Source organism: Pleuronectes platessa, chromosome 24 (genome assembly GCF_947347685.1).
Source record: "Pleuronectes platessa chromosome 24, fPlePla1.1, whole genome shotgun sequence".
NCBI lineage: Eukaryota > Metazoa > Chordata > Actinopteri > Pleuronectiformes > Pleuronectidae > Pleuronectes > Pleuronectes platessa.
Genome location: NC_070649.1, coordinates 2,073,669 through 2,100,765, shown reverse-complemented (window position 1 = coordinate 2,100,765; position 27,097 = coordinate 2,073,669). Strand labels below are relative to the sequence as shown.

The window sequence follows — 27,097 nt, the reverse complement described above, 5'->3', positions numbered from 1 at the left end:
AGCCTGCAAAAAAACATTATTAATGTCGGCATCATGTCTGGAGAAAAGTCTGAAGAGGACGTGTTTCATTGATGATAAGCTGATCGTTTATTTACTGTGCAATTATAATAATACATCGCACAGTCTGATGCTGTCAGCCAATCAGAGTCCAACATCTGGAATGTCTTTACAGAAGATCTCCTCTAAATCTCTGGTATTAACATCTGTCCCGAGGGGTCTGGTCAGACATGTACACCCCAGTGTGTCCTGCGTTCTGATCCAACCCCATTCAGAGGTGGTCTAATATAAACGTCGACCATCTTGCTCATTTGGAGTCTGCGGCCCCGCCGTTACACCCTCTCGACCAATCAGGAGTCGGTCTCAGCTGTCAATAATGATGTTTGAACTAAGTAGAACCAAACTTTTCAGAAAAATAAACCTCGGAGTGATAAGAACCACCTAACAGGATTAACAAGCTTTGAGAGCCTCATGATTTGTCTCTGGGGAAATCCCAACCTCAGGTCTCGCTTCACTCCTTTAATCACTGTGTGTATTCCCAACCCGTCGCCATGAGCACGCCCACTCTCATCACAAGCTACAGTTTATATCATTATGACAAAATATCTGATTTATTAAAGAAGGGATGATGTCTGTTTCTGTACAAGAAGATTATTTCACTCACTGTGTCGAGTAGAGATTGTTATCACTCCGCTGTTGTTGTATGAGGAGGGGTTGTGTCTCTGTTTACCTTTTTCAGCTTCATCTATCTATCTATCTATCTATCTATCTATCTATCTATCTATCTATCTCTTTCTCTCTCTCTATCTATCTATCTCTATCTCTATCTATCTTTCTATCTATAGCTCTCTGTCTGTCTGTCTGTCTGTCTCTCTCTCTCGCTATCTATCTCTAGCTCATCTCTATATATCTTTCTATCTATATATATATACATATATCACTCTATCCATCTATCTATCTATCTTTCTATCTATCTATATCTCTCTCTCTCTCTCTGTCTATCTCTATCTCTATCTATCTTTCTATCTATAGCTCTCTGTCTGTCTGTCTGTCTGTCTTTCTGTCTCTCTGTCTCTCTGTCTCGCTATCTATCTCTAGTTCATCTCTCTCTATCTTTCTATATATAGCTCTCTCTCTCCCTCTATCTATCTATATATATATACATATATCACTCTATCCATCTATCTTTCTATCTATCTATCTTTCTCTCTCTCCATCTATCTCTATCTATAGCTGTCTGTCTGTCTGTCTGTCTCTCTCTCTCTCTTTTACTATAATACTCTGTAATACAGTGAATATTGTGTACATGATTTATTTGTGTAATATTTTGTCTCTGTGTTTGAAACAATAAAGTTGATTTCATGTGACCAGGGTTCTCCTCCTGTGCTGAACACGGCCCCCTGGCGGCAGGTGTGGGTAGTGCAGAGCAGAGGCTCAGCCCCCTGGAGCTTCCTGAGGACCGGACCGATCCTCTGCTTCTCCCCGCTGCTTCCACCTCCACGCACCGCCAGCTGCGGGACTCACTCCGCTGCAGCCGCTGGATACACCACCAGCCACGGGAATCGAACCTGCACCGCCAGGGACAGGTGAGTGTCGTTGTGTTCCTCACAGTTCTGTGTCCTACACAGTGTGTTGTACCTGGTTACACACACCATGATAAACAGCGCTGGTTCCATAAAGAAACACGGAACACGCCCTGGATCTGCTGCGGGAACAACTTCCTCCGAACTGCGGTCACGTCCACGCACTCTCCCGCACCGACTCCTTCCCTGGAGCCGCCTCCGGGTTCATTCATGGCCACACTTCACGTCCGCTTCACGGTCACTTCCGTGTGTTTCCGAGCCTGGAACTCCCAGAACCAGCGGAGTGCAGACTGCGGTGCTCCTCCCGCCGGACCGGAGCCGCAGTACCCGGCTGCCGAGCGCCGCAGCCCCGCAGTGAGCCGCAACCTGCTGGAGGAGGCTCCACAGCCGGATCCCTTCAGAACACAATCCGCTAAAAACCAAGCGGGTTTTGAACCAGTTATTCTAACGTGTTGTCAAAGTGAAGCCGAGGGAGCGGGTGAGGGGGGGCAGGAGGCCACGGGGAGAACCAGGGAGTTTCCTGGCTCCAGCCCCGCCAGCCTGCCGGGTCACAGGTGGGGGCAGGCCGGGTAAACCTGCTCCGGAACCGCCCGGAGAAACTTCACACAAACCGGTTCCAACATCATAAAACCTCCGCCTGTTTGCTCCAGTGTGTCACTGCAGCAGTTTATTACCTGTGTGACTCACTCACATGGAGAATAAGTCAGTTTCCTCCATTTAAAATAGGTCTGACAGGTGCTACTGCTGCTCATATATGATTTATGATTTAATAACCTGAATCTATCTATCTATCTATCTATCTATCTATGTTTTTATGCATCCATCCATGCATCCATACTTCATATATAAATACCAATTAAATAATCTTAATTTATGCAATATATAATATTGTGTAGTATGCCATTTACTTTAATGTATGATGACGTGTTTCAAACTGACCAGGACCTTGAAGGGCGATGCTGGTTTCCAGTTGGAGCCCCGCCTCCCAGCACAGTGTCCCAAAGGCATTTTAAAATGTCCACTTTCAGATATTTAACAGATTAGTTATTCACAACTCTACCTGTTGATCATATCAATATTTACATGATGAATAGGTGTGACGCCTGAAAGTTACAATCAGATTATTCTTAACTGAGGACTCCCTTGAGAACGTGTGTGACCTGCACTGTGACTACACATACATCTAACTATAAATACACACAGCTTATCTCAGATCTGTGTAGCTGTGTGAGGAAGCACTGCACTACAGCACAGGCTGACATTAAACTGTGTCTGGAGCGATGTCTTCTCTCCATAAATTATGCAAGGGCGTCGTTATCATACAGACTTTTATGTTGTGGAGGAAGAAGCATCTGAATGTTGTGTGGTTTGATTCCCGTCCCAGGAGAGCGGCTCTGGTTTGCCTGACAGCTGCAGATAATATTGACAGCGACGATGAGGGCGGCTGTCAGGAGCTCTCAGATGTGAGGTGTGTGTGTGCTTGAGTTTGGGGAGCGTGTGCTACTTACTAACATGGTGGGGGGGGGGGGGTGTTGCTTGCTTGCAGAGAACGTAAAAAAAACATTTGATTTGACTCGTTCCAGGGGAAAAAAAGAATGTGGACATCGAAGTGATGTTTATTTTAAATTTGCACGTGGGAGTGATTCCAGACACGTCACTTGTGGCCTCGGGGGGGTGAACTGACGCATGTGAGTCGACTCCAGCAGCAGACGGCCTAACGTGTTTCCTATGGGGATCACCTTCAGGTGGAGTTTGTCTTGGTTTTGTCTCAGGGTCGGACTGTGAGACCCCTGGCTGGGATCAACAGCTGGTTTGTGTCCTCACCACCAGTGACCCAAGTCCTCTGGTGGCACATCAGGTTATGGTCAGATGTGAACAAGGTGCATGAGGCTGTGATAGTCAGACCCCCCCCTCACTGCAGGTAGATGCTTGTGCAGTGATAGAAGGTGTGTTGGTCAGTAATAAGCAGCTTCCTCGGGGTGCTGTTGTGGCTCTGTGTGTTTTCACAGACACATGGGATGGAATTCCTCAGACAGAGAGGCCCTAATTTACTCTGTCATTGAAGGCAACACTGCGAGCATGTGATCGGCCTAAACTTCCACAGCGACCGGTCATGTTCCCCCCCGTCCCGACTGGTTATGTTCCCCCCCGTCCCGACTTGTCCTGTGACCGTCGCGCTGCTGCCTCCTCTCTCGTCGGAGTGAAATCATTACTTAGCCTGAGCCGGTCGGTGTGAGGAGGTGTGTTATCACAGTGATAATAGAGGCAGTGCCACGAGGGCATCATGGTTACGGAGGGAAGAGGCAGAAGGGGGGGGGGGGGGGGGGGGCACGCTGACGAATTAACCCAGGAGGCTAATTTCATTTTTACGATCGATCAAAAGCAGACGTGATCTGCAGATTGTGCTAAATGTCAAGTCAGAGCTTTTCCACCCAGGAAACATACGTCGTATAATCCTCCATTAGCTCTAAATGCTGATGAGCTTTTAATTGCATCTTTGCTCTAACGGCCATTACTCCGAGACCATTTGTTGTCAGCTAACTCAGGCCTGGTGATTCCAATCAGGGCGCAGGAGAGAAGCGGTGGTTTTTCTAAACATTTGTCTCTTAGTCACAGATTGGATTATTCTCTAAAAGGTGAGTCGCGGTCGTTTCCGTGTGCTGGAAATCAAAGATGTGGAATAAAAGGCTGAGGGACTTCAGGGTTAATCACTGCTGAGTGTCAGTGAGCTGCAGGGGGCTTCACTTCTCTTCTGCTGAAAAGGAAGAACAGATGAGCGACTTGCCTGAGAGGAGGTTTGGAATGAAAACATCACGGGTCATTTTCACTGGGTCGTTAGCTGCTTAATTTGCTGTTTCCCACAGAAAGTGGAAGCACTGGTTGGTGCTCCTGCCTGACTCCTACTCAAGTGTTTCTTCAGAAGATCCGAAGCAGGGCAGCGACTCAGAGAAGCTCGGGTAACGCTCACTGTTCCTCTCTTTACTTATTTCTTCTTCTTCTTCTTTATATTGGTAGTCTAGATTCTGATGCTGCACCTTTTCAAGTTTGACATCATGACGTGCATTGAACTTCTGGGAGTTTGCTCATAAACATCCATGAATGTTTGTGTATTCACTGACGTTTACATCTTAGGAGCAACGTGCAACTTCATTTTTTGATATATTGATATAATTATAATAACCGTGCAACAGTACAGTCCTTCCTTTATCTCCACTGTAATGTCTAACGAGCTTCCATGGTTTTATTCTCTAATTGGATATGAAGGCGACTCTCCCTTCTTTGTTTCCCTCTTTTCTCCAACTCAAAAGCAACCATGCATAATCTTTTGACTCCTGATGTCTCACATGTTACATTTACTCCACAAAACGTCCCCTCCACAGCTCGGGTGTCAACGTGTTGGTGTGTTTATATGTCCACTCCGGCTGCTGACTTGAGTCCAGCCACGTGGCGCCGCTCGCTGTGTTTGTTGGACGGGATGTGAAGGTGCAGCGGAGCGGTGCTGATCGCTGTGCGCTGGCTGACAGCACATGTCTTGTGGCTGCAGTGTAAAGTTGCTCCAGCTCTCTGCTCAGAGATGGAGCTATGTTCCCGGGGGCTGTTTCCCTTCGTGTCCAGGAACCTGAATGTGGATCCTTGCTCAGTTCTTCACACCTGTTCAGTTTTGTCAGGACATTTGCGTCTTTACAGTTTTATTTACGACAGTGTTGGCACTCAGGAAATTCTCAAAATGTATGAAATGAGCCTTCATGCTTGCTGCCACTGTTTACCAGGACAAGCAGACAAGCTGCCAGCTCAGCAGGGGTCTGGGATCACTGTGAAGAACCTGCCGTGGCCCCCTCCCACCCAGTCACAGGGATTTCTATTTCAGCTTTGGATTCTCCCTGGAAACTTGAAGTGGTTCCGCTTTCCAATTTCTCCCGGCATGGCAAAGACAGAAACCACTTGTGAGAACCCTGTGTATCCAGTTTCATGTGAATACAGGGCTCAGGGCCAGGCCTCTGGACGGGCTGGCTCAGTGTGAAGCATCTGAAGTAGTTAGAGATGAAGTGTGAAGATAGCGAGTCCTGCCTGTTAAGAGGAGAAGCACTAAAGTAGGAAATAATCAATCAGCTGCTAACGCGGCTGCACTCTGACTGAACCTGGACCACGCACTCTTTCAACTCTATTAATCCCTCATTTAGCCACATGCCCTTCTTTTAAGAGGATTAACCAGGTGATGGAAATGCCTCTGTGATGGTGTCCAGCTTGTTTAGCAGCCGCTATCCCACAGTTTTAAAGTGTGATGCTTTGGCAAATATTCGCTTTACTTGAAAGAAGACAAGATTTAAGAGGTTTCAGTGATAAGGTCCGACTCTGGTGTTGATTTCCCATAAATAAAACTGTGATTTACACGTCATGTCCTGCCTCTTGCTGCTCTACAGGCTCCACCCCTCGCCTGTATGTTCCTCTTGTTGTGAACGAGTCAGACTCGGACAATCTGCTGCCGTGATCTTCATGGGTCACAGACAACGCTGGAAAATTCACTTTTCCACGATTCCTCAGCATCAGCCACGCCACTGCTGGTGAGACTGCAGAGAACCAGTGGAGGAAGGATTTGTAACGGTGTGAGGTTGATTCAGGTGTTTGAAATGATTTGCAGAATGAGAATATATAAATATGCACCTGTGCAACCTTCAAAGCATTTCCAGGTATCTGTGACACATGCAATCTGTGATTGCATGTGTGTACATGCAATCATGCATGTACACACACACACTCCCAGATCTGCTGTCACCACACTCCTCAGAAGTGGGTCATTCTAGATGTTATGTGCCACAGTGTAGTTTGGACAAAGTGATGTGTGTTTCCCTCAAAGACGCAGATAAGAAGTGTAGTTGCTCTGAGTAACTCCTTCCCCCCGGGTTGTGAATGCAGAAGAGCAGGGGCGTTTGAAAGGGAGACGATTTGATCAGTTGCTACTGGAGCCATAAATCAGCCGTAAATCTTTGTGTGTGTGCCGGGAGCCTGGCCTGAGAGATTCAGTGCAGGTTTCACTCAGGACCAAAACTGCAGCTTCTCACCACGTCGGACCTTTTCTGTTGTGAAGTTAAGAAAGCTTTAAAGAGTAGAAGAAGAAGAAGAAAAAGAAATAGAAGCAGTTTGCAGGATGGCTTCAGTCTGCACCTTGAAAACAAACTGAGACATGAAGCTTGGTTCAGACTTTCAGGTGTAAGCTACAGTCTCCTGTTTAATATCAGGTTCATGGCTGTGTAAGTGATGGACTGACTCAAAGTGCTCGTGTACAGGGGACTGAGCACGTATTTGATTTAGGTATTTTGAGTTGGCGTATTTCACGTTACCACTTTTCATCTCACCTGGAGGAGCCTGAAAGGTTGTGTGTGTGTGTGTGTGTGTGTGTGTACCTTACACAAGTGTATTTACAGCACGCCTGAAGCTACTTGTGACTCACATCTTTCATTCTCTTCCACCCACAAGGGGGGGGGGGGGGTATTCAGACATGTGCTTTTAATCTGACAGAGTCAAATCTATCTCATTCAACCACAGCTCTTTCACCCCCCCACCTGCTGCAGGGAGCGATGTTTTCTGTGGTAGTAAATGTTAAGCGTTTTCATGGTATAGTGACACACTTAAGTGTTGAGGTAAAACAAGGACATCAGCTCTGTGCATGTCTTGTTATTGTAGTTAACATCACAGCTGTCTTAGACACCTTCCTGCTCGTCAGTGTCAGGCTCAAATCTTGTGCTGTGAGTCAGAGATTTAAAGCTGCCTCTGAACAACAGGCATCAGCCACGTGGGAATAAGAGCAAATTGCTGTTTGGCGGCAGCGATGTTGCATTTACCTGGAACACTCATGTGGAACGAGGCCCCCTGAGAGCCGCCTGTACGGAGGAGGAGCTGAGGATGCAGCCGCAGATGAATCCAGGCACATAAGGAAACTTGTTTTTGGCAGATGCCAACAATACTTTAGTAAAAATAGATGTGATGCAGAAAATAAGTGATTGAGTCTGTAAAGCTCTCGTCTGTGCCAGACACAGACAGACGTGGGCAGTTTTCCCAGACATCCCACGTTTTGAATTTAAATTCTCTGTCTTCTCTGCCCTCCAGGTTGATGTCTCCTCACAGAGCGCCCCCAGGGTCGCTTTCAAGCCTGACTGCTGATCGCTCGCCACCTCTGTTAGCCTCTTGAGCGAGTCGATTGGTCGCCCCCAGCTCTGCGAGACAGCGCACAGGTTCCGCTGAGCCCTGCCTGGGCAGGACTGCTCCACCATGGACACTGAGTCCACCTACTCAGGCTATTCCTACTACTCTGGACGCTCCCGGGGTTCCCACAGGCATGGGTAAGACTTGATCCTGCTAAATAATTCAGTTTCCTCCCCTCTCTGCTTCTACCTGGAGGGCTGGAGGGTTTCTGTAGAATACTGTTGTGTCATTTAAAAGACTGCTGATCTGTAGCTGAACTTGCCCGTCGCCCTACAGGGGACAGGATGTGTGCAAACATCCAGATGTGCTGAGACCACTCCTTAGTTTTTATGTATTTGCTGCAGATGTTTTACTTTATGTGAGTTTATCATGATTCTAATTTGTGTGCCGGGGTTTTCTGCTTCCTCAACCTTCTCTGTCCACTTCCATGATCCCCTCCCGTCGGGCTGAGCATGTGTGGGGGCCACAGCCCGTGTAGGCGCATTAATCTGTCAGCATTGAAATGGCTGTGGTTGACAGGCGTCAGGAAGGCAGTGGGAGACAGGTGCTGAAGAGGCCTGACTGACTGATGGCTCAGCGGATACGTTGAGAACCCGAGTGGAGATGAGAGCAGGGCATTCCTGTTCAACATCAGCCCCTTCCTTGTCACGGCGCCCCCTCCTGCTCGCTCGCCATACATCTCCCCTGGCTCGCCGGGGCTGCTCCCACTCTCACTGCCACCTGTTGCAGTTTGAGGGACTTTGTCCTGAAACGTGACGCTCGGCCCTCAGTGCACACCTGTCATCGTCTCCTCTCTCATGTCATCGGTCACTTTCTATCCCCTCACTCTTTATCCTTCTCGCCCTCTTTACTCTCGTTCCTCTCGTCCTACCCTCGTTTCTTTGCTCCCATGTGTCCATCGTGATATGAATGCAGCAGCTGCCCCTTTTCTGCCTGATTCTTGACCTCGTCTCTGTATCGGCTTCTCTCCTCCCACGTCTTGAATGGATTGGTCTCCTGTCTCTTAGGATGCGGAGGCTCAGGCGTATCACTGGTTTCCCACTGGCTGGCATTCCCCAGAGCAGGAATGTGTCCTTGTAGCTCAAAGTAATGTGGAGGGAGAGTGGAATCAAAGATGAGGAGGGTGCCAGCTCCTGGTCCTTGATTTTCACTGCTCTCTCAAATGAGTGAAATTTGGAAAGGGAGCGTGTGGTCGTCGACGCCAAACGCTTTCACTCCCCTGCCCAACCGCTCTCACCATGACGGCTCCTGAGCAACCAGCTGGTGGCTTGTTTCACACACACAAAAACTAAATTTGTGTCTTTGAAACCGCTCTGCTCGTCTGGATCCTGTCACGCAGAGGTAGTTCTGCGCGTGAGTCTGTTGTCTAATTACACTGATGCTGGGATTGGGAAACAGATTTAGGAATGTGTACAAATACACACATACAATAACATTACCCTGTATTGTGTTTGTGCATGTGTGAATTTATCAGATTATAGTAGAAGTATTGAATCGGATTGCTTTGGATTTTCAGTACTGGAGAGTTTTGGGATTTGGATATTTCCTACTTTCCATTTTGCCCCCATCATGTTCCAAGTCATCATCAACTAGTTTCCAGGATATGACACATTCTCCTGTGGCTCTGCAGTCAGAGCAGAGAGTGGCTGCTCTGTCTGTGGCCATTCAAACTGAATTAAGAGCCTTTTTAATCACGGCTTAACAAAATAGTCTTTTCAGTACTTGTATCGTACTTATTCACCTTTTTAATTCTATTCCTTATTTGAATCCACTCAGATGAGCCTGATCACTGAGTATTGAACCAAATCCTGCATCTGCCACTCTAGATTTTTTGCATTTCAATGATTATTAAATAGCAAATCACGTATTAGCAGCTGCTCATGTGGAAAATTGGTTCATTTAATGGGTAAAGCTCCAATTATAGAGCAGCACGCAGCATATGCACAGGACTTAGTGTGTAATTTAAGATAATTCAGTCTCTGTTGTATTATAATTTAAAGGTTCCCAGATGAAAGTCCTCTTAGAGAATTTAATGTTTAGTTTTTATTTACCGAATTACTCATAATTCTGTAATAAAACAGAAACGTTTTGGTCTCGCTTCGTGAACTTGTTTGTCGTCGGCAGATATTGTAGAAATCAAAAAACCATTGAAGCGATAATTACAAACACAACCAGTTTATTAAAGATGAGGATTGAAGATTTTCTTTGTTAGATAATATACTTAACTGAGTATCTGTTAGTTTTGAAAGACTGGGAAAAAAAACATGTGAAAATCTGGATTATTAGCCTCAGTAAAAACCAGTGAAACCAGTGATCAGCATCAGACTGCAGTCCTGTACGTGTAATAACTGGGTCTGGCCTGTGTGAGCTGTGGGACACGGTGGTAGTTTGACAGTGGGACGTGTTATTTGTCTCTGGAATGTGTCACCTCATTGTCGTGTTCCATGTATGAAGCTGATCCTGGGCAGCAGCCGAGCCACTGGGCCGCTCCTCACTCCCAGAGCTGCTTCCCCCTGCTTCACATCACACGTCCTCCAGCCGTCACTAGGACTGCTGGAGCTTATCGGACACTTTAAAGTAGCAAAGGTTCAGACCATGTGATCACTCCGGACAGATGTTGACACCGGCTCGGACCAGTCGTTGCAAAATATGCAGCAAAGGATGTTTTTTTTTCTAAATGAGTTTGCGATTAAGAGAGATGTTGAAACCCTGGATATTATCTACCGGTTTGAGACGACGAGCTGAGGGAGAGGGAGGTCATTTTTGATTTGGCCTCCTGACCCCTCCCCTCCGAGCTGTGGTGTATTGACACTCCACAGGCCACACACTGAGAGCAAATTGGACCGTGGACACTTTGAGGTGGCGAGCTGGCTGTGTCTCCTCAGCAGCCTCCCTCTGTGTGGAGCTGGAGACTGTGATCACAGCCGCTCTCATCCTCAGGTGTTTGGTAGAAATGGCGCTCTCGTAGCCTAATTGGCAAGACCCTGCCCCACTTTTGCCAGGCAGCCCCCTTCCGCAACCCACCTCCCCCCATATCCTCACTGCTCCAAAAAGCCTCACCCGTTTCAGGGATCCACGCTGGAAGTCAAATTCCATTAATCAGATCATGGCGCGGCGCACTGTTGGAATAGCAACGAGGCGGCTGCATGCTAATGAGGCAGGGGGAGTCTGTGGGAAAGGGGGGGGGGGGGGGGGAGGGGTGTGTTGGGACTGAGGTTTCTGTGCAGTGCGATCGCCCCAGAAGCTTCCTGGGGGGAGAATGAGAAAGCAGGCCGGGTAAGAGGAGCTGTTCTATTCAAGCCGTTCCCCACAGGTTCTGCTTGTGCCTCTACAATCGCTTCTATCACTTCAAAATGCTTTTTGTGCTCTTTGTAAATCCGTCGCACTTAATTCGTCTTTGCAGCTTTTGCTCACACACTTGCCGTCTCGCCAGCTCGCTGAGAACCAGGTGTTCCCTCACCTTCTTGTTCTTGACGGCAGCGTGTCAACCACACTCTGCCGCTCTATATTAGAATCACTGCTCTGTGCTCGTCTCCTCCCCGCTCCCCCTCCTCCCCAATTAATAATCCTAATCAGTGACAACCTCTGACTGATGATCTCTCTCCCCGGAATAACCATTGCTGCAGTAGCGCTGATAGCTCTAATAACAGTTATGGCAGTAATGATGGCTGTAATATATTTTAAAGGCCTACATCCACTTCCTGGATTTATTAGATAACATTATGTGTCTCTGTCGCTGGAGGAGGTTTCTGCTTCTCTCACTGTGTGAAACGTTTCTGTCGTGACTTTCTCGAGGAAATCGTTTCCACATTCTAAAGGAAGTACAAGAATAGTGGCGGAAAGCAAACTGGTCAACACCCTCTAACACTGGGAATCAATTCAGCTCTATTATACTGGAACATATCCACTACCGTCACACTCTCATACATCATACTGATGATGTACTGATTCCCCTGCAGGCAGGATATCCTGTGCATTATGGTTATGGGCTGTTATGGTGCAAGATGCATTTAACTCCAGTTGGTCGTCTATGGTTCAGTATTTAGGAGGAACTTTTTAGACTTGTCACACTTTGTCACCTTACTTTGACTAGATGACAGCTCTTCGCAATATTCTTATGAACCAGCGATCACATGAGGATGTATAAAACTCTGCTGTACGGAGCGTGTGTGGCTCGTCCAGTGTGTAAAATGTGAGAAATCAGAAACATGTCTATGTTCTCCATCGTTTTTGACATCAACTGAGGCATGAAAACCCTCTGAGTGTGCAGCAGGCAGCCGGGCAGCCAGATATTCCCTCAGGGGTTTGTGGAGACCACACCTGAGGCAGAAGGAGAACGACTATTCAGATGTCTCCAAAATAATGCTTGTGTTGCCCTGTGTTTGCTTCAGTGTCTCAATGGAGAGCTTCATGCAAAACACTCCTCCTGTGTTGTGTAAATTAGATTAGTTTCACTTCTGTGTAATGTCACTCCTACAAAAGGAGTGATTACTGTGAAACAAAATGCTCAGAGGCAGCAGGAAACTCAATTAGGATTTAACAAAACAAAGAGAACAGCATCTTGATATCTATATCAAATATTTTCTTTGGGGTCCGTCTGTCTCAGTTTCTTCCAACAGCTCTCAAATGCTCGAATAAGGATTTAAATATGAGGCATTTAGCACTGTAGCAGTGTGTGTGTGTGTGTGTGTGTGCATTCTGTTGAAAGTATAGAATACTGTATGTACCATGTTCAAGATGTCAGCAGCCGCAGGGGGAAGGAGACAGATGAGGGATTAACTGGGGCTGCTGAGCTCGTCTGTGGTAATGGAGCTGCAGAGTGGGCACGGCGCCATGTGCCGATGGTGATGCTGGAGCGGAGGATGGGGAGACCCAGCGTTCACGCTCTGCACAGATTAGGGCTGTAAGTGCAGGGGTCAGTCTGGCTAATGGAGCTCGTATGTGAGGGACGGAGGGCCTGGTAGAGACAGTGATGTGGGGAGGGGTAAGTTCTCCACAGGGGGCAGCTCTGGTCTTATCTGACTCAACCAGCCACTGCCGGCTTTCACATTGTCCCTGATCCCTCACTATGTTCATATACACTATGTAATTCTGTGTGTCTTTATGCTGGCTCGTCTCTACTGCTTTGAATGTTTCCATTTTTGTATCTGTCCCCTGAGAGCTCCACAACTCTCTGCATCCGAGAGGAACCCTTTATTTCTTGTGGCTTGTGATTTCTCTAACCATCACTTTCGACTCTTTTGCTCTGTCTCTCCAGGGAGCGCAGCCGGGACCGCCACAAGCCGCGCAGTAAAGACAGCCGCTCAGAGAAGTCTGTGACAATCAACACGCCGCCTGCAGAGCCGCTGCTGGGGGACTCGTCTGTGAGGGGGGAGCAGGTCCAGGTAGGGCGGAGCATAAATATCACCTAAACGCACACATGCGTTATAAAGCCAGAAGACACAATGACCCACGGTTACTGAACAATGTTCCCACAAATTCCCTTAAAATAAGGATATGGTTATATCGGTTAGTCCGATTTCCAAAGGATTTGGAGCACTGGAGATTTATCAGTTACTAGTCAATAGGAGATGGAAGGATAGTTGTGTTCATCAGCCTGGGCTGGGACGGGCCATCTGGTATTTCCACAGGGCCAGTCAACATTTGGCGAGGTCTGGGTCGTCACTTTCAGGAAATCTATTTCGACAGGATATGGATGCAGCAGATTGTTCTGTAGTCAGTGCAACTTTGCTTTATCCTGGTAGTCAGAGGGAGAGTCTGTGTCTGACTGCAGGGGGGGGGGGGGGTCAAGTGTTCAAAACTGTCCAATGCCAGATGAAGAGACGTGGACCCCCGCCACAGTGGACCAGGCCAAGCCACAACAGGGGCTTTGCTGCTCTTTCTGTTATTTCAGTCAGACTTTTATTTCTGTATATGCAAGATCAGATGGATTATGAGATAGATCATTTGGTCAAAGAGAAATATACGGTAGGAAATAGTTCATTATTTAATATTTCGGCAGCTCCCTCTGGATGTGTTTTGGTTTGTCTACTGCCTCATGTTGAATACACCAGACAGTGGATGCTTGTTGGAGAGATATAAAAGGCAGAGCAGATAAAAGACAGGTGGATCAGGTAGCAGCAAGTTATCTGGGCATGTCGGCTGCAAGCTGGCATGTTGAGACGTGAACCTCCTGGTAGCACTTCAGGGGTTTCACCTTCTTGGTCCAACAACATGAGTAACAGCTAATTTGTGTTGTTGAGGCAAAACGTGACGGCTTTCGATCCCTTTGCTTTAGAAATATCTAAACACATTTCAGTCTGTCATGTCTGTCTGACACTTTTTCTATCGAGCGTAGTGATTTAAGAATGTTTGAAACTTTCTGTCTTCATATTCAAAAGCTTAAATCTGAGCAGATTCAGTTTATTGTTCAGAACCATCCAGATGTTTTCTGATATGTAACTAAGAGGAGGGACTTCATGCATTTTGATGAGCAGCTGATCTGTTGTCTGTCTGGTGAAATGTGGGCCGTCGTTCCTCCGTCATGCTCAGAGAGTTTCAAAGACTCGCTGCTGGCGAGGCTCTGGTGTATTTAATGAAAGATGAGATGGAGATTTCAGCACAGTTTCAGCCTTGACTTAACCAAGACACACAACCATCTGGCACTGTGGCCTTCATCAAGTGCTCCGCTCAACCCGCTGAAGGGAGAAGACGACAAACACAAACATGCACAGACAAACCCACATGCACCATCGTTTACTGACCTACTTGGCGCTCACTTTCCCTTGTGGCAGGACTCGGTGGCACTGCCTGTGTGACTGTGTGTTGTATTGTCTGCGTCTAATTTTGCCACAGAGCGCACAGCCATCCTTACTATTTTGCTCCTCATGTCTTATTCATGCTGTGGCCTGCAGGAGGGCTGCTGACAGGGTGGGGAGGGTTTGGCTTTAGATGGAGAAATCAGGGCCACAAATTCTACTGAGAGAGGGAGGCTCAGCACAAATCCGTATGCTGTGTGTGTGTGTGTGTTTGATTTTGCATTCCGCTCTGCCGTCTCACATATGCTCCTGTGTGTGTGCGTCAGCCTCGTCTGAGACTCTGACTGTGCAGTGCTGCGCTCATTACTCCACTGCTGGGACTTAATCAGAGTCTTGGCTGACAGAGCAGCACATCGCTCCAGGCAGGGATGTCCTCACAATCCAGCACCAACGTTTCTCATGGCTGTGATGGTTCTGTGAAGCCTCCCATCATGAATTCTAAAGGAGGAGTGTTTGCTTCATTCAGAGAACTGCTCAGAGGATTTGCCTGCTGTCGAGACACAGTGTTGTTTCAGACGTTTTCAGACCTAAACTCAAAATGTCAGGGGAATTGGGTCGGGTCATTTTCCAGAACAGAAGATTGTCAAAACGTCCCGAGCATCTGACTGACATTGGGTTTTCAGTACATCATAACCCAATGGAGGCCGGGCTGTATGTTAATGTGTGAATGTGAACATTACACTTCAAGTGCTCGTTCTGCACTAACGTCTCAAGGTGGGAACCAGTTGTACCAGTAGATGTCTTCAACAAGTCTGCCTTGGCCTTATTGAGCTGGTTTGGGACTTGTGAAGGGAAATGGAGGTGAGTATAACCTGGACTCACACTAAGTCATCTGAGTAATTAGGTCAATTCACCCTGCTTGTATTGTTGTAGGTAACTGGATATTGGAGTGCATAGTGAGATTGGAGTTCAATGCAGCATGCCAGCTTTGCAGCTTAGGAGAATGTGGTGTTGTGGCATTGTGTGAGGTGTCAAACAGGAGAAACGGGATCTGTTGAAACCATAAATAATTCTCTGAGTATTAGCACCTACCTCTCTCCTGCAAGTGAGGGAGAGAAAGTGGAGCTGGGATTGTTCTTGAGATGACTACCTGCAGATTGGAGAGAGAACCTTGTGTTATTGGGATTTGCATTGGTGGATCAGCAGGGTGGAGCCACAGGTAGCTCCCGGTGATGTTCCTGCACTCGAGTGAGAGTTCAGCTGGTTTCTGGAAGGTAGTGAAAAGTGACTTGGCTCCAGAGGCACTGATGTTCTCACACCAACTTCTCGTTGCATGACTCTAAAACATCAAATTTAAACTTTGACATATTTCCTCTATTGCTACAGCACTTTACTGCTTGTTTTCTTTAGCTCCATTCAAAGTAGAGTTAAAGGGAACTTTATATACAAAGCTGCTGTTAATGCTGTGACTGTGGTGTCCACCTCCAATAGATTCCAGAAAAAAACATGTCCGATTTTTGTATTTTTTTAATTTATAGCATAATTACAGCAACTTTTCATTTATAATGTTTATTTGACTTACAAAACCTTTAAGCTTAGGTTGTACAGAGTTTAATTATATGAAGCATGTGAACGTTCTCCAAGAAATGACTTCACAGTGAGAGAAGAAGGAGGAGCGTTTCTACTGCAGAGTTCACAGGGTTAATAGTTCGGGGGCCACAATGGATCTATGGCACAGATCATATATATTATATGAAACATCCATGTGATGATGACGATGAGAAACGTATAAGCTGAGTTGTGTGTTTGTTGTGTCAGCACGACGACACCACAGTGCTCAGTGAGTCAGAAGCGATGGAGGGTGAGTGGTGCTGAGGCAAGAGACGAGTGCAGAATGAGCGGAGGATGCCCGGAGGGAGAGAGGGATAAAAGGAAGCAAAGGAGGGAGAGTAGAGGAGGAGAGAAGAAAGAGATCCTTGGGTGGATGGCTCTGTCACCTCATTGGTTTGTTATTTGTTTACTCTCTCTCCCCCCACATCTCTCCATCCATCCTTTTATCCCCTCCCCTCTTCCCTCTCTCTCCGCCGTCCTCCATAAAGCCCCTTACATTATGTGGCAAGTGAGCGCACAGTCCCATACAATACCTCCTGAGGCATGATGGGAAATATTTTTATATAAAGACTGATGAGGCAGGGGGCCGTGCTTCGGATCAGCAGGAAGTCAGGGAGGTCTCACACACTCTGGGATGGAGAGCGCTGGGTACAGAGAGGATGTTTGCTGAGCGGAGGTGAAGTTTGGAGGTGGAGGATTTCAGTCCCTCGACAGTGATGGAGGCCGAAGATGAAGTGCTGCAGGTCTTTGAGGTTTATGAGACGGCAGAGGAGATAAAGCAAGTGATTGTCAGCACCATAGAAGAAGACTCAAATACTAACTCCACTCCAGTGGCCAGCTGTGGACCAGGGACTAAACCCAGTCAGGTAATCCAATATGTGGAGCTGTATGTTTGTAGAACTCAAGTGAGGGCTTTTCATCGGGCACAGTTCTAAAGTGCTCCTTTGTGCCGAGTGATAATGTTAATGCCACTATTCTGAGCCTCACATCTGAAATGTACAACTTTTTAGTTTCTTATTAATACTGATTAACAGCAACACTCAACTTTTCATTTTTAACTTGTAAAGCACCTTCTCACTGTGTTTGGAAAAGGTGGTATATGAATAAACACTATTATTATCTTATATGTCTAATGTTTGAACCAGGAATACTGCGTCTGAAGCAGAATGTCTGTGTAGCTCTTCTGGTTAACTGACATATCTGAACACAATCTATATAAACCACCTTAATCTGCCTCTTTCGTCGGCTGCTGCTCGTCTGTCGGCCTCTCATTGTCCCGCACTCACTCGTCTATCCAACTTTTTCTGCTTCCCTTCCTCGTCCTGACAAGTTCTTGGCAGCCTGGCCCGTTGAACAAAGGTGGTTTTAAATGGCTGTGCAGACGTCTTATGGGATGCACGCTTGCTGTTCTTTGCACACACACACTTTGCCTCCCAGGAGTGAGTGAAGTGCACTCGGCGAACAACACAAAACAGGCTTTTAGTGGACGTTAGATTTACGGTGCGAGACAATGGCTGTTATTTATATTCTGGTGGAGAATGAAGCCAAGAATATTCTCCTGAAAGCTTTGTTAATGCACAATGGCTGACATTGCGTGCTACTGTTCTCAGCCAGTGAGCCGTGAATACCTGCATACACATGAGAACAAGCATCTTCTGCTGTGATGATGATCCCACTAATCGTTTTGTGACTGTTCAGCTGAGTGACTCAGTGGCTCAGGGCCCAGGTTGGTCGGGAGTTGGCAAAGTGAACAGATCACAGGATTACACCAGCTCCTGTAGTTCATTGATGTTTGATTGTAAGTTAGCAGGAATATTCAAAAACAACTTGACGGATTAACTTGGGTGGTTCATTTGGCAGCTTCACACAATTTCTCATCACAACCGCCCTGAAGGCCTTTTGAGCCGGAGCCCAAACCGCCAGAGAATCCCTTTAATCCTGTAATGTGATGCATCCCAACCAGAACCAGGGCACAGCTCAAAGGAACTCCTTCAAATCAGGTACAAATGTTCAGTTGGGTTTAAGGATGAAGTGATTGGGTTTTGCTGGCAATAGGTCAAAGGTCAAGATCCAGAGCCAGAAGGCGGCCTCACAAATCATTGTGTGTGTGTGTGTGTGTGTGTGTGTGTGTGTGTGTGTGTGTGTGTGTGTGTGTGTGTGTGTGTGTGTGTGTGTGTGTGTGTGTGTGTGTGTGTGTGTGTGTGTGCCCAGCGCCGCTCTGTCACAAAGTCAATAAAGCAGTGATACACAATGACTGAGGGCAGTGTAATGAAACCGCATCCATCTCCAGGATGAATCAAACCCTATTCATGGTCAGATTTGTCATATGAACCCAGTTGTGCTGTGATCGCTGAGTCATGCTGCCCTCAGGTCATTCTCATAGGATCACTAAATGAAGTCCAGTTATTCTTTCCTCAGTATCGTAACGATTCAAACTGAAATGGACTGGTTTATAAGGGAGGAGGGCGGACGGTTTTCAATGAGAGAATTTATATCTCTCCTCTCCTCTTGTTTGTTGGTGTGTGAGAACATGTCAAGTCAGATGTTTCCATTATTCAGCTTTTTACTTTCTACAGGAACGCCTCTGTAACTCCCAGCTCTGAGGAATCGCTTGTAAACCTTGTCTGGCCCTGAATAAATCACTGCAGACGCAGAACAAGAATCAACCTGACGTGTGTTTAGTGTCATGACACACGTGTTGCTGTGAGTGGAGGATTTCACACGTCCCTCCCTCTCCGGCTCATTGCCTCTCTTCCCTGTAATTGGTTGTCTTGTTATCGAACATTCTCTCCCCCTCTCCTCCACTGCTCCTCTCAGTTTCACCTACTTTCATGTGATGAATGGGACTGTGCCTCCTGCAGGGCTGCTGGTACTGAACCAGAGCAGGGCTGTGCTGATTGGCTTATCCCAGGAGGAAATGTGGGTCGCCAATGTCTATTTTTACTGCAGCGGGAAAGCCCAGGTAGAGCAGAACTGATCAAACAACAGCAATTCCCCAAATTGAAGCAGACCACATGAAACCTGCTGGAGAGGCTGTGGAGACATGAGGAGAAGCAGAGCTCACATGATTGAATTTACCTTGATGTGTTGTTTGTATGTCCCTGGTGATGGAGTTCTTCAGAGTCCAGTGTGTGATTCAGGCGATGACCGCTCCGAGGCAGAGCAGCAGTGACTCACGTGTCCCTCCGGTGCTCTCATGCTACATTGTTCTGATTGATCTGCTCTGTAAAACACACACTTAGCATCAGCAGGTAGTTAGTGGTCAGACAGGATTAAGACCAGAGTCTGTCAACAGTTAAAGCTGAAGTCAGGAGCATCTACACAGAATTTTCATTTCACTTGTATATTATTTGTGTAGTGTTTCCTGTATATGAACAGACGTAGATGTTTCCACCACAGATAGACGTCAGGTTCCTTCTGCACGGGGACGTGGGGACACTTTCCCTCTTTGACCTTCTGAACCCGCGTCGTGCATTCCACCGTCTGGTTTACAGCTCGTGGGTTGGGTCAGTGGTGATGCTCCACTCGCTCTGAATCCCTGCAGACAGTGGGACGACTATTTACGACTGTGCCTGTCATGTCAAAGGTCACATGAAACTGACACAGCTCTCGGTGCTGGACCTCATCAAAGAGCCTGACTGGGGAAACCTATACCAACAAGTCATCTGCTCACATGTCAGCTGCGATGATTGACAGTGCTGCAGTAAACTGAAATGTTAGCTCATGTTTAAGGCTCATTATTTTTAGTTGATTGGGTTTTCTGCTACAAAATAAAATACTTTCATAATATATTTATGAAAAGATTCAGGGAAGTTTGACCTGATCGTGCTGAAGACGATTATCTCAGGGTTTGACTGATGAACTCTTCATAGACTTTGCTCTGCTCATTAATATTTGATGTTATCAAAGAGAACCAGAGATTTGAAACCGAACACGAGGACACAACAGCAGCTGTGAAGCTAAGAGCATACCAGAGCAACAGGCGGAGCTGTAACCCAAACTGCAAATCCACCGTGCTACACTCAGGATCCTGAAACAAGGATTTAATAGGTTGCTTCATAAATACTAAATGTACTTGAAAAATGATTATGTCCCTGCTCAAATATGTTTTCAGGTTGAGTCCATCCTAACGGCTCCAGACACAATTATCTGTCCGCACTTGACATTTTTTTGAGCCTGATGTTTTCATGTAGACAACGCGACTGAATATCATTTCAAAGATTTGTCCGAACCCGCCTGGCTCAGGTATCCACATTCCAGTTCATACATCCATCCGTCCTCTGAACAAATTATCTAAAGAACGCCTTGAGGGAAGTTCGGGTGGCCTCGTGAAAGTAAGCGCTCCTCAAAGATGAACTGATTAGATATTGTTGGTCAAAGGTCAAGGTCACAAAACATTGTTTTTGTTTAACTTGATGTCTCAAGGCTGCCTTCGGGGGATTTCTTCTCTCAAATTTTAACCATCGATGAACTGGTTAGATTTCAGTGGTCAAAGGTCAAAGGTCCCAGTAACCTCATATGAGTACAAATGTTTGTGGACTGAAACTACACTGGTTGATGGAGGCATACAACTGCAGTTATACTAGTTTTCCAACTGTCCATGACAGAATACAACACTCGGGGTCATGAATGTGTTTTTATTACAGCTCAGAGAAGTTATATGTTTCAGATCACGTCTATCTGGGTAATATTTGTTAGTCAAACAAGTTTTATCCTCGTTCTTTAAAATGATCCTTTAAAAAAGATATTGTAAGAAGTGGTTTCCATGTTTCCTGTTCATTCTCCCCCAGCACATGAAGTATTGATATTGTGTGTAGCAGTGAGGAATCTATTATTAGTGTACTCACACAGAAGCTGCTTTCAAAGACAAGCTAAGCATTCTGCCCGGATCCTTCTATTGTTCTGCTTCTTCTCTGCTGTTTTAACCCTGAGGCCAGTGGGATGTTCTCTGTCCCAGTGCACCATCCTCCTCCTCCTCCTCCCCCTCCCCCCAACCCCCCCAGTTAAAACTGATCATAATGCATCTCCGTGACCCGTCCATGATCCCTTCTCTGCTGGTGTGGAGCTAATGTCGTTGAAACATCCTTAAAATAGTGCTCATCCACACTGAGAGTTACATTTTGGTAACGATGTCTTTCCCGTTATTGAATCCTCGTTGTCTGAGCTGCTCTCCCTGGCGGCGGCTCGCAGGGCCACGCTGTCGGCTTGTTATGACTGCAGTGTAAAGAGTCCTTATCTCTGTTGTTCTAATGGCTCTGCTCCGACACCGCTGACCTTCACTATCGGCGGATGCAGTCCGGCCCAGACGTCAGCGTACAGCCCAGTTGGCAGCGCCCTCTGTTTGCTTTTTCCACTTCCCATCTTCTGTTCCTTTCTTTCTCACGTGCATGGAAATAACCTCGCTGGCTTTTGTTGAGTTGACGCTCTGGTGAAACGCAGAACAATATTATAATGCAACTTCACTACATGACATCGAGAGAGGGGAAAATGTTGAGGTGAACACAGTCCACTCATGTACATGACACAATTATGTGTTCATTTTGTTTGTAGAGTCATTATTTAATAATCCAGCTCATGATAAGAATATGTCATAAATTGCAGAAATAATGAAGTTGCCTCCATTCTTTTTAAAAAGCTGGAAATTATACAAATACTTCTCATCTCAAATCAGTTCCTTGTTTCCTCCCTCCCTCAGGATGACAACTGGGGCGAGAACACCACAGCCGTCACCGGCACATCAGAGCACAGCCTCTCTCAGGAGGATATTGTTCGCATCACCAAAGACCTGGAGGACAGCGTGGGGCTCGACTGCCGCCGCTACCTCACCCTGACCCTCGCCGTGATCCTGGGGCTCCTGGTGTTCCTGACGCCGCTGGCCTTCCTGGTGCTGCCCCACCTCCTGTGGCCGGACAAGCTGCAACCCTGCGGCACGGCCTGCGAGGGCCTCTTCATCTCTGTGGCCTTCAAGCTGCTCATACTGCTGCTGGCCGTGTGGGCCCTCTTCTTCCGGTCGCCACGGGCCGGCCTCCCGAGGGTCTTCGTCTTCAGGGCGCTGCTCGCCGTGCTGGTGCTGCTCTTCGTGATCTCCTATTGGCTGTTCTACGGAGTGAGAATCCTTGAATCTCAGGTGAGCGATCCTTGCTTGTAAGTGCACACTTAGGTGGAAACTCAAGGGACTCTATAGACATGCGTGCAGTGGGAGACGTTTCATACACATTTATTTTTAATGCCTTTAAAAGCTCAACAAAATCAAACAACCAAAACACAGATATTTGGCTTCTCCAGGGCCGTTTGTTTACTGTGAGTCATAGTTTAAAATCCCTGTTGATCGCTCATTCAGAATTCATACACACACACACACACACACACACACACACACAGTAATGGTGGGGGGGTCTAGAAAGCCTGCCATCCTTTGAAAGATCTCTAAATATTCATATGCTCTACATCTTGTCTTACATGTTCATGTTCTCTTTTTTTTACGCCCCAGGAGTATTTTATGCCTTATTTTAAGTTTTGAAATATCCTTGCACGTATTAACTGGATTTGCATTTGGTACAAAGAGCATTTTTCTGAATCTTGACTTTCTATGCCCCCCCACTTCCTCGCTGCCCCTGCAGGACGAGAACTACCAGGGAATCGTGCAGTACGCCGTGTCGCTGGTGGACGCTCTGCTCTTCATCCACTACCTGGCCATCGTCCTGCTGGAGCTCCGGCAGCTCCAGCCCTGCTTCTCTGTGTGCGTCACCCGCAACACGGACGGAGAGACGAGGCAATACAACCTGGGACAGCTCAGGTGAGGAGCAACAAGTGGTGCCTGACCTCTGTGCCTGTAGAGATGGAGGACAGAAGAAGTAGAGTTAGAGGGAGCTGCGTTGACAGATGGAAAGTGGGACAGCTTAAGTTAGAGAAGAGAAAGTACGAGAAAAATGACTGGTTTCATACTGGGAGACTAGAGGAAGGAAATCGTCCAGGAAAGGCTCTCGAAAGTCAACAAAGATGTGCCCGAAGGAAAGGAATGTTGATGAAGCTGAAACAGAGATGAAATGTTAAAACCAGAGATGGAGGAAAATGCAGCAGACAAAAAGGCTGATAGGGAGAGGAAACCGTGCCAGAACAACAGAAAAAAGGCGAGGAAGACTTCAGAGCTGCAGACAGAGGGCGGAGAACAGAGGAGAGACCCAGGAGACCGGAGCACGGGGGAGAGTACGGGAGCCAGCCAAAGAGAGAATGGAGAAGGAGGGATTAATAGTTAATGGGGGGGATAGTCTGTTGAAGAATCCTAAGATGTACGTGGGAATGAAAGAAAGAGATTGTGCGTGTGAGAAAAGAAAAGCTCAGACGAGACCAGCCAGGTTTTTAACGACCTCACCGTCTCTGAGGGAAAACAGGAAGATCCCATTTTTAGCCAAACACAACAGCTCTCCTGCTGCTGCCCGGGATCAATACACAGCCGCCAGCCTCACATGCCCCCTGCTTATAAATAACTTATAAAACCTGATGGATTTATAGATGACAGCTCTATGACAGGGTGGATGAAACATTATCCTACTTCTTTAGGGTAGTGATGATTTTGTAAGGTTTGTAAGTGTCCTGTCAGTATTTAGAGAGAAACTAAACCTCTTCTCTCAGCTGAAAACCAATGAACACAGATATTTACTCTTGTTTTGGATGGATTCACGTCCAAAGTGCCTCAGCGGCTGCTTGGTTCTGAGTTCTACTCTTCCCTTTTTTGAGGATTAATTGACATATCATCAGCACTCAGGCCTCCACCCTCTCTGCTGCTCCGGCCACAGGAGCTCCAGCTCCAGGACCACCACAGTGCTCCACCACCCTAATCCCCACTTCAGGGGCTTCTGGAGGGCTAACGTCCTCCACTTCAAAATAGTCTGAGCAATAGATTGTGTGTCGCTCTCCATTTTTTTTAATGCAGAATGCACCACCTCATAAAATGTACCTCCCTCATGCAGTTAACTCAGTCCAGGATAATCAAGCCTTGCATTGTTTCCTGTTGGCAGAGACTCATTGATTCGATGAATTGTTCCAAATAATGTGTAAAAACGATCAAAGTGCTGAAAAGGCATTGATTTAATTATTGATTTTGCATCAGTAGAAAGCGGGCAGGGAAGTGAACGTGTGTGTAACGCTCTGGTTGGTGTGTTCGCTGGCTGCCTTGGGCGTGTGGTCCTTTGTGAGCGCTGCCATTCATCCCTGCTTGGCCGGCAGCAGGCCTCGCTCTGTTGTCCGTCTGTGACTGTAAACACTCGGCTAATTAGCGCTCCCTGCAGACCGCGGTCGAGCATCTGGTCAGCCTGACTCCCCCGCTTGGACACGCACAGACGCGCGTGTGTGTGCATGGGTAATTGCACAATATACATGCAAATGATGGACGCACATGTCGCCACAATCATGGACATGAATGAATGTATCATGCAGAGAAACCCAGACACCAGTGGGTGTTTTGTTTTCTCAGCCAATGTCTCATGTATCTCCTCCATGAACAAGCCGCCACTCACATTCCTGCTCACTGGGCTTCATCCTCGTCTTCATCATAACGAGACCCTGGTCGGGCACCGGGGTCCTGAGGGCTTGTCTCTGTCTGCAGGGCGTTTGATGCTGATCTGAGAGGCAGTGGAATCCTTTCTTTGTCCCCTCATCAGAGCCGACAAGTTGAAAACAAACACATTCCTCTTTGCTTAGGAGAGCTGTTGCCGAGGGCTGGCTGGGGGCTAAACACATTCACTGCTGGGAACTTCCCAGTTTACATTCCAGGACTGGTCAGTCCCGAGCAGCAGCCTCAGAGCCGGCAGTGGTCTGTTACTCTGCTCTAGACAGTAACTGGTCTTTTTAACTGGGTGAACATTAGAGTTGTGAATCTCAAGGCCCACGATGACGTTAAAACCACCAGCACATCGAGAATCGTATCTCAGGAGTCAGGACAGCGACATGTTGCCTTCTCGATATCGTGTCCCACCCCATGTTTACACAACCAACACAGATTTGTTAATGGTTCTGTGTCATGTTTGCTCTGCTTAATAATTGATCAGAGTTGGGGGGGGGGGGGGGCAGCAGGAACTCAACTCTTACGCATGTGGCCCCTGAACAATGGTCCTGTCTGTTGTAGAGTTGAATGCTTAATGTCTTCGTTTCTTGAGTTAAATAAGATGGTCGCTGTCACAGTGGCTGCTGCTGAATGTTAAAAATGTTCAAATGAAGATGGCTGACAGCAGCTCAGCAGACACTGACAGCTGTTAACTGACCAGTCTGTGTGTGGCAACGTCCATCAACTTGTGATTCCTCACCGTGTCGTTCTTAAAGCCAGGTCAATAAACTCCAACAAACATCCTGACCTGCTGCATGCGCTTCGTGTTCCTCTAAAGAGAAACGATAGTTCCTGACCTCCCATTGCTCCCAGAACAAATGTGACTGTAAATACTGGGTCATAAATATCACCACTTACAGATATTAACCACCCAGGCATTAAAACTGTATTTATTCCTAACGTAGCATTAAAGATCTCTAACTAACGCTTCTTCAGATATCACTTCATATCCATGAATTATTTCCTGTGAAATTGAATTAAAACATCTCTCTCTCAATTCCTGGATCCGCCCCCTGATCTGGATCCGAACCAGCTTGATAATCCGTCCAGTGGTTCTTGTGTAATGCTGCTAACTAACAGACAAACACACGCTGATGAAAACATAATCTCCTCTGTGGAGGTAATGAATCAAAACGTTAGAGTTGCAGGTCCTTCATCCATTAGCTGTGCTGTTAATCCCTGGTAAGGTCACCGGGGAGGTGGAGTGAATCCCAGCTGACACCGGGGGGGGGGAGCTGCAGCTTGTAAAACCAACACAATACGTTTAAAGATAAGACTTAATCCCAAAGGAAATTCCTGTGCCAGCTTGCTCCAAGACTACAGGACGGAACAGTACACAGTGGAATGGAACAATAAAAGTCTAAACTAAAAGTGTATAGTGTGTTGTAAATGGAATAAAATGAAGTGTCAATAGAAAACTGAATCTAAGCAGATGAAATGGAAACAAAGGAAGTTGTCTCCTCTGCTCTCCAGCGTCCAGCGGGCAGCTCTGGCCATCTTGGAGAACTACTACTGCGACTTCTCGGTCCACAACCCGGCGCTGCTCTCCGCCTCCAAGTCCCGCGCCGCCAAGCACCTGGCCGGCCTCAAGGTCTACAACGTGGATGGTGAGTTCCCAGCAGCCCCGGCTGAGGGTGAGTGGGACGCTCTTTGAACTCCACGTTGTGTGTCTGTGCTTTGTGTGTCTTTGTGTGTTGCTTGTCGTTTTGGACAGAATATAACTGTATTAATTACTTGTTAAACTGTGGATCGTTTGGTTGTAGAGGAAAGTTGAAAGATTACAAGAAGAAAGATGTGATTTAATGAAAACAAGTCATATTATTGCACGAATAAAGAAATAATATATATTTTAGAAAAAAACACAGAAACAACTTCCAATTGTTCTCGATCTAAATTCTTGTCGTTGTTTCTTGAGAAACTACAAAACCTCTTTGAACATGAAAATGATGATTTAATCTCAAAATCTCCGTCTTTACATTATCACACAAGAATAAAAAGACATTTGTGAGATAGCTCCCCCGTCTGTTAAACTCTCTGCAAGTCGATTTCATTTCTTTACTGGAATGTGTTGAAACATGTGTCTGCCTGGATGGAAGGAAACCAATCTGCAACATGATTAGATAACTGTCAACAGTAAACTGAAGCAGAGGTGATTTGTAGTAAATGGAGAGATGTGTCATTTGAGATGTGGCTCACCCGTTCACCCTCTGGTACGTGAGCAGCAGGTGTGAAAGAGATTCAAGCTACAAACGCTGACTTTGTCCTCATGTGTCTCTTCACACTGACGCTAACCCTGAAAGATTTATTCCGGGCTAAACTGAAACGTTACCTGTTGGACAGTAAGTGACGCATCCTCCCAGCCTGCT

The 27,097-nt window shown here is 46.8% G+C and overlaps 1 protein-coding gene and 1 long non-coding RNA gene across 2 annotated transcripts in view; one reads left to right on the top strand and one right to left on the bottom strand.

Annotated features, from left to right (window-relative positions):
• The first annotated feature begins 1,417 nt into the window (after nt 1-1,417).
• Nucleotides 1,418-27,097, top strand: part of LOC128431046 (vang-like protein 1) — a 29,962-nt gene continuing 4,282 nt past the window's right edge. The window contains exons 1-6 of the mRNA XM_053417255.1: nt 1,418-1,583; nt 7,686-7,918; nt 13,039-13,165; nt 21,825-22,256; nt 22,750-22,925; nt 26,205-26,365. Of these exons, the coding sequence (XP_053273230.1) occupies nt 7,848-7,918; nt 13,039-13,165; nt 21,825-22,256; nt 22,750-22,925; nt 26,205-26,365 (967 nt within the window). The 5' untranslated portion in view covers nt 1,418-1,583; nt 7,686-7,847. The remainder of the gene's footprint in view (nt 1,584-7,685; nt 7,919-13,038; nt 13,166-21,824; nt 22,257-22,749; nt 22,926-26,204; nt 26,366-27,097) is intronic.
• On the bottom strand, nt 22,321-25,091 carry LOC128431047 (uncharacterized). Its single transcript, XR_008334102.1, has 2 exons — nt 24,646-25,091; nt 22,321-22,959 (listed from the first exon to the last, which is right to left on the bottom strand). It is a non-coding gene; the product is annotated as an uncharacterized LOC128431047 (long non-coding RNA).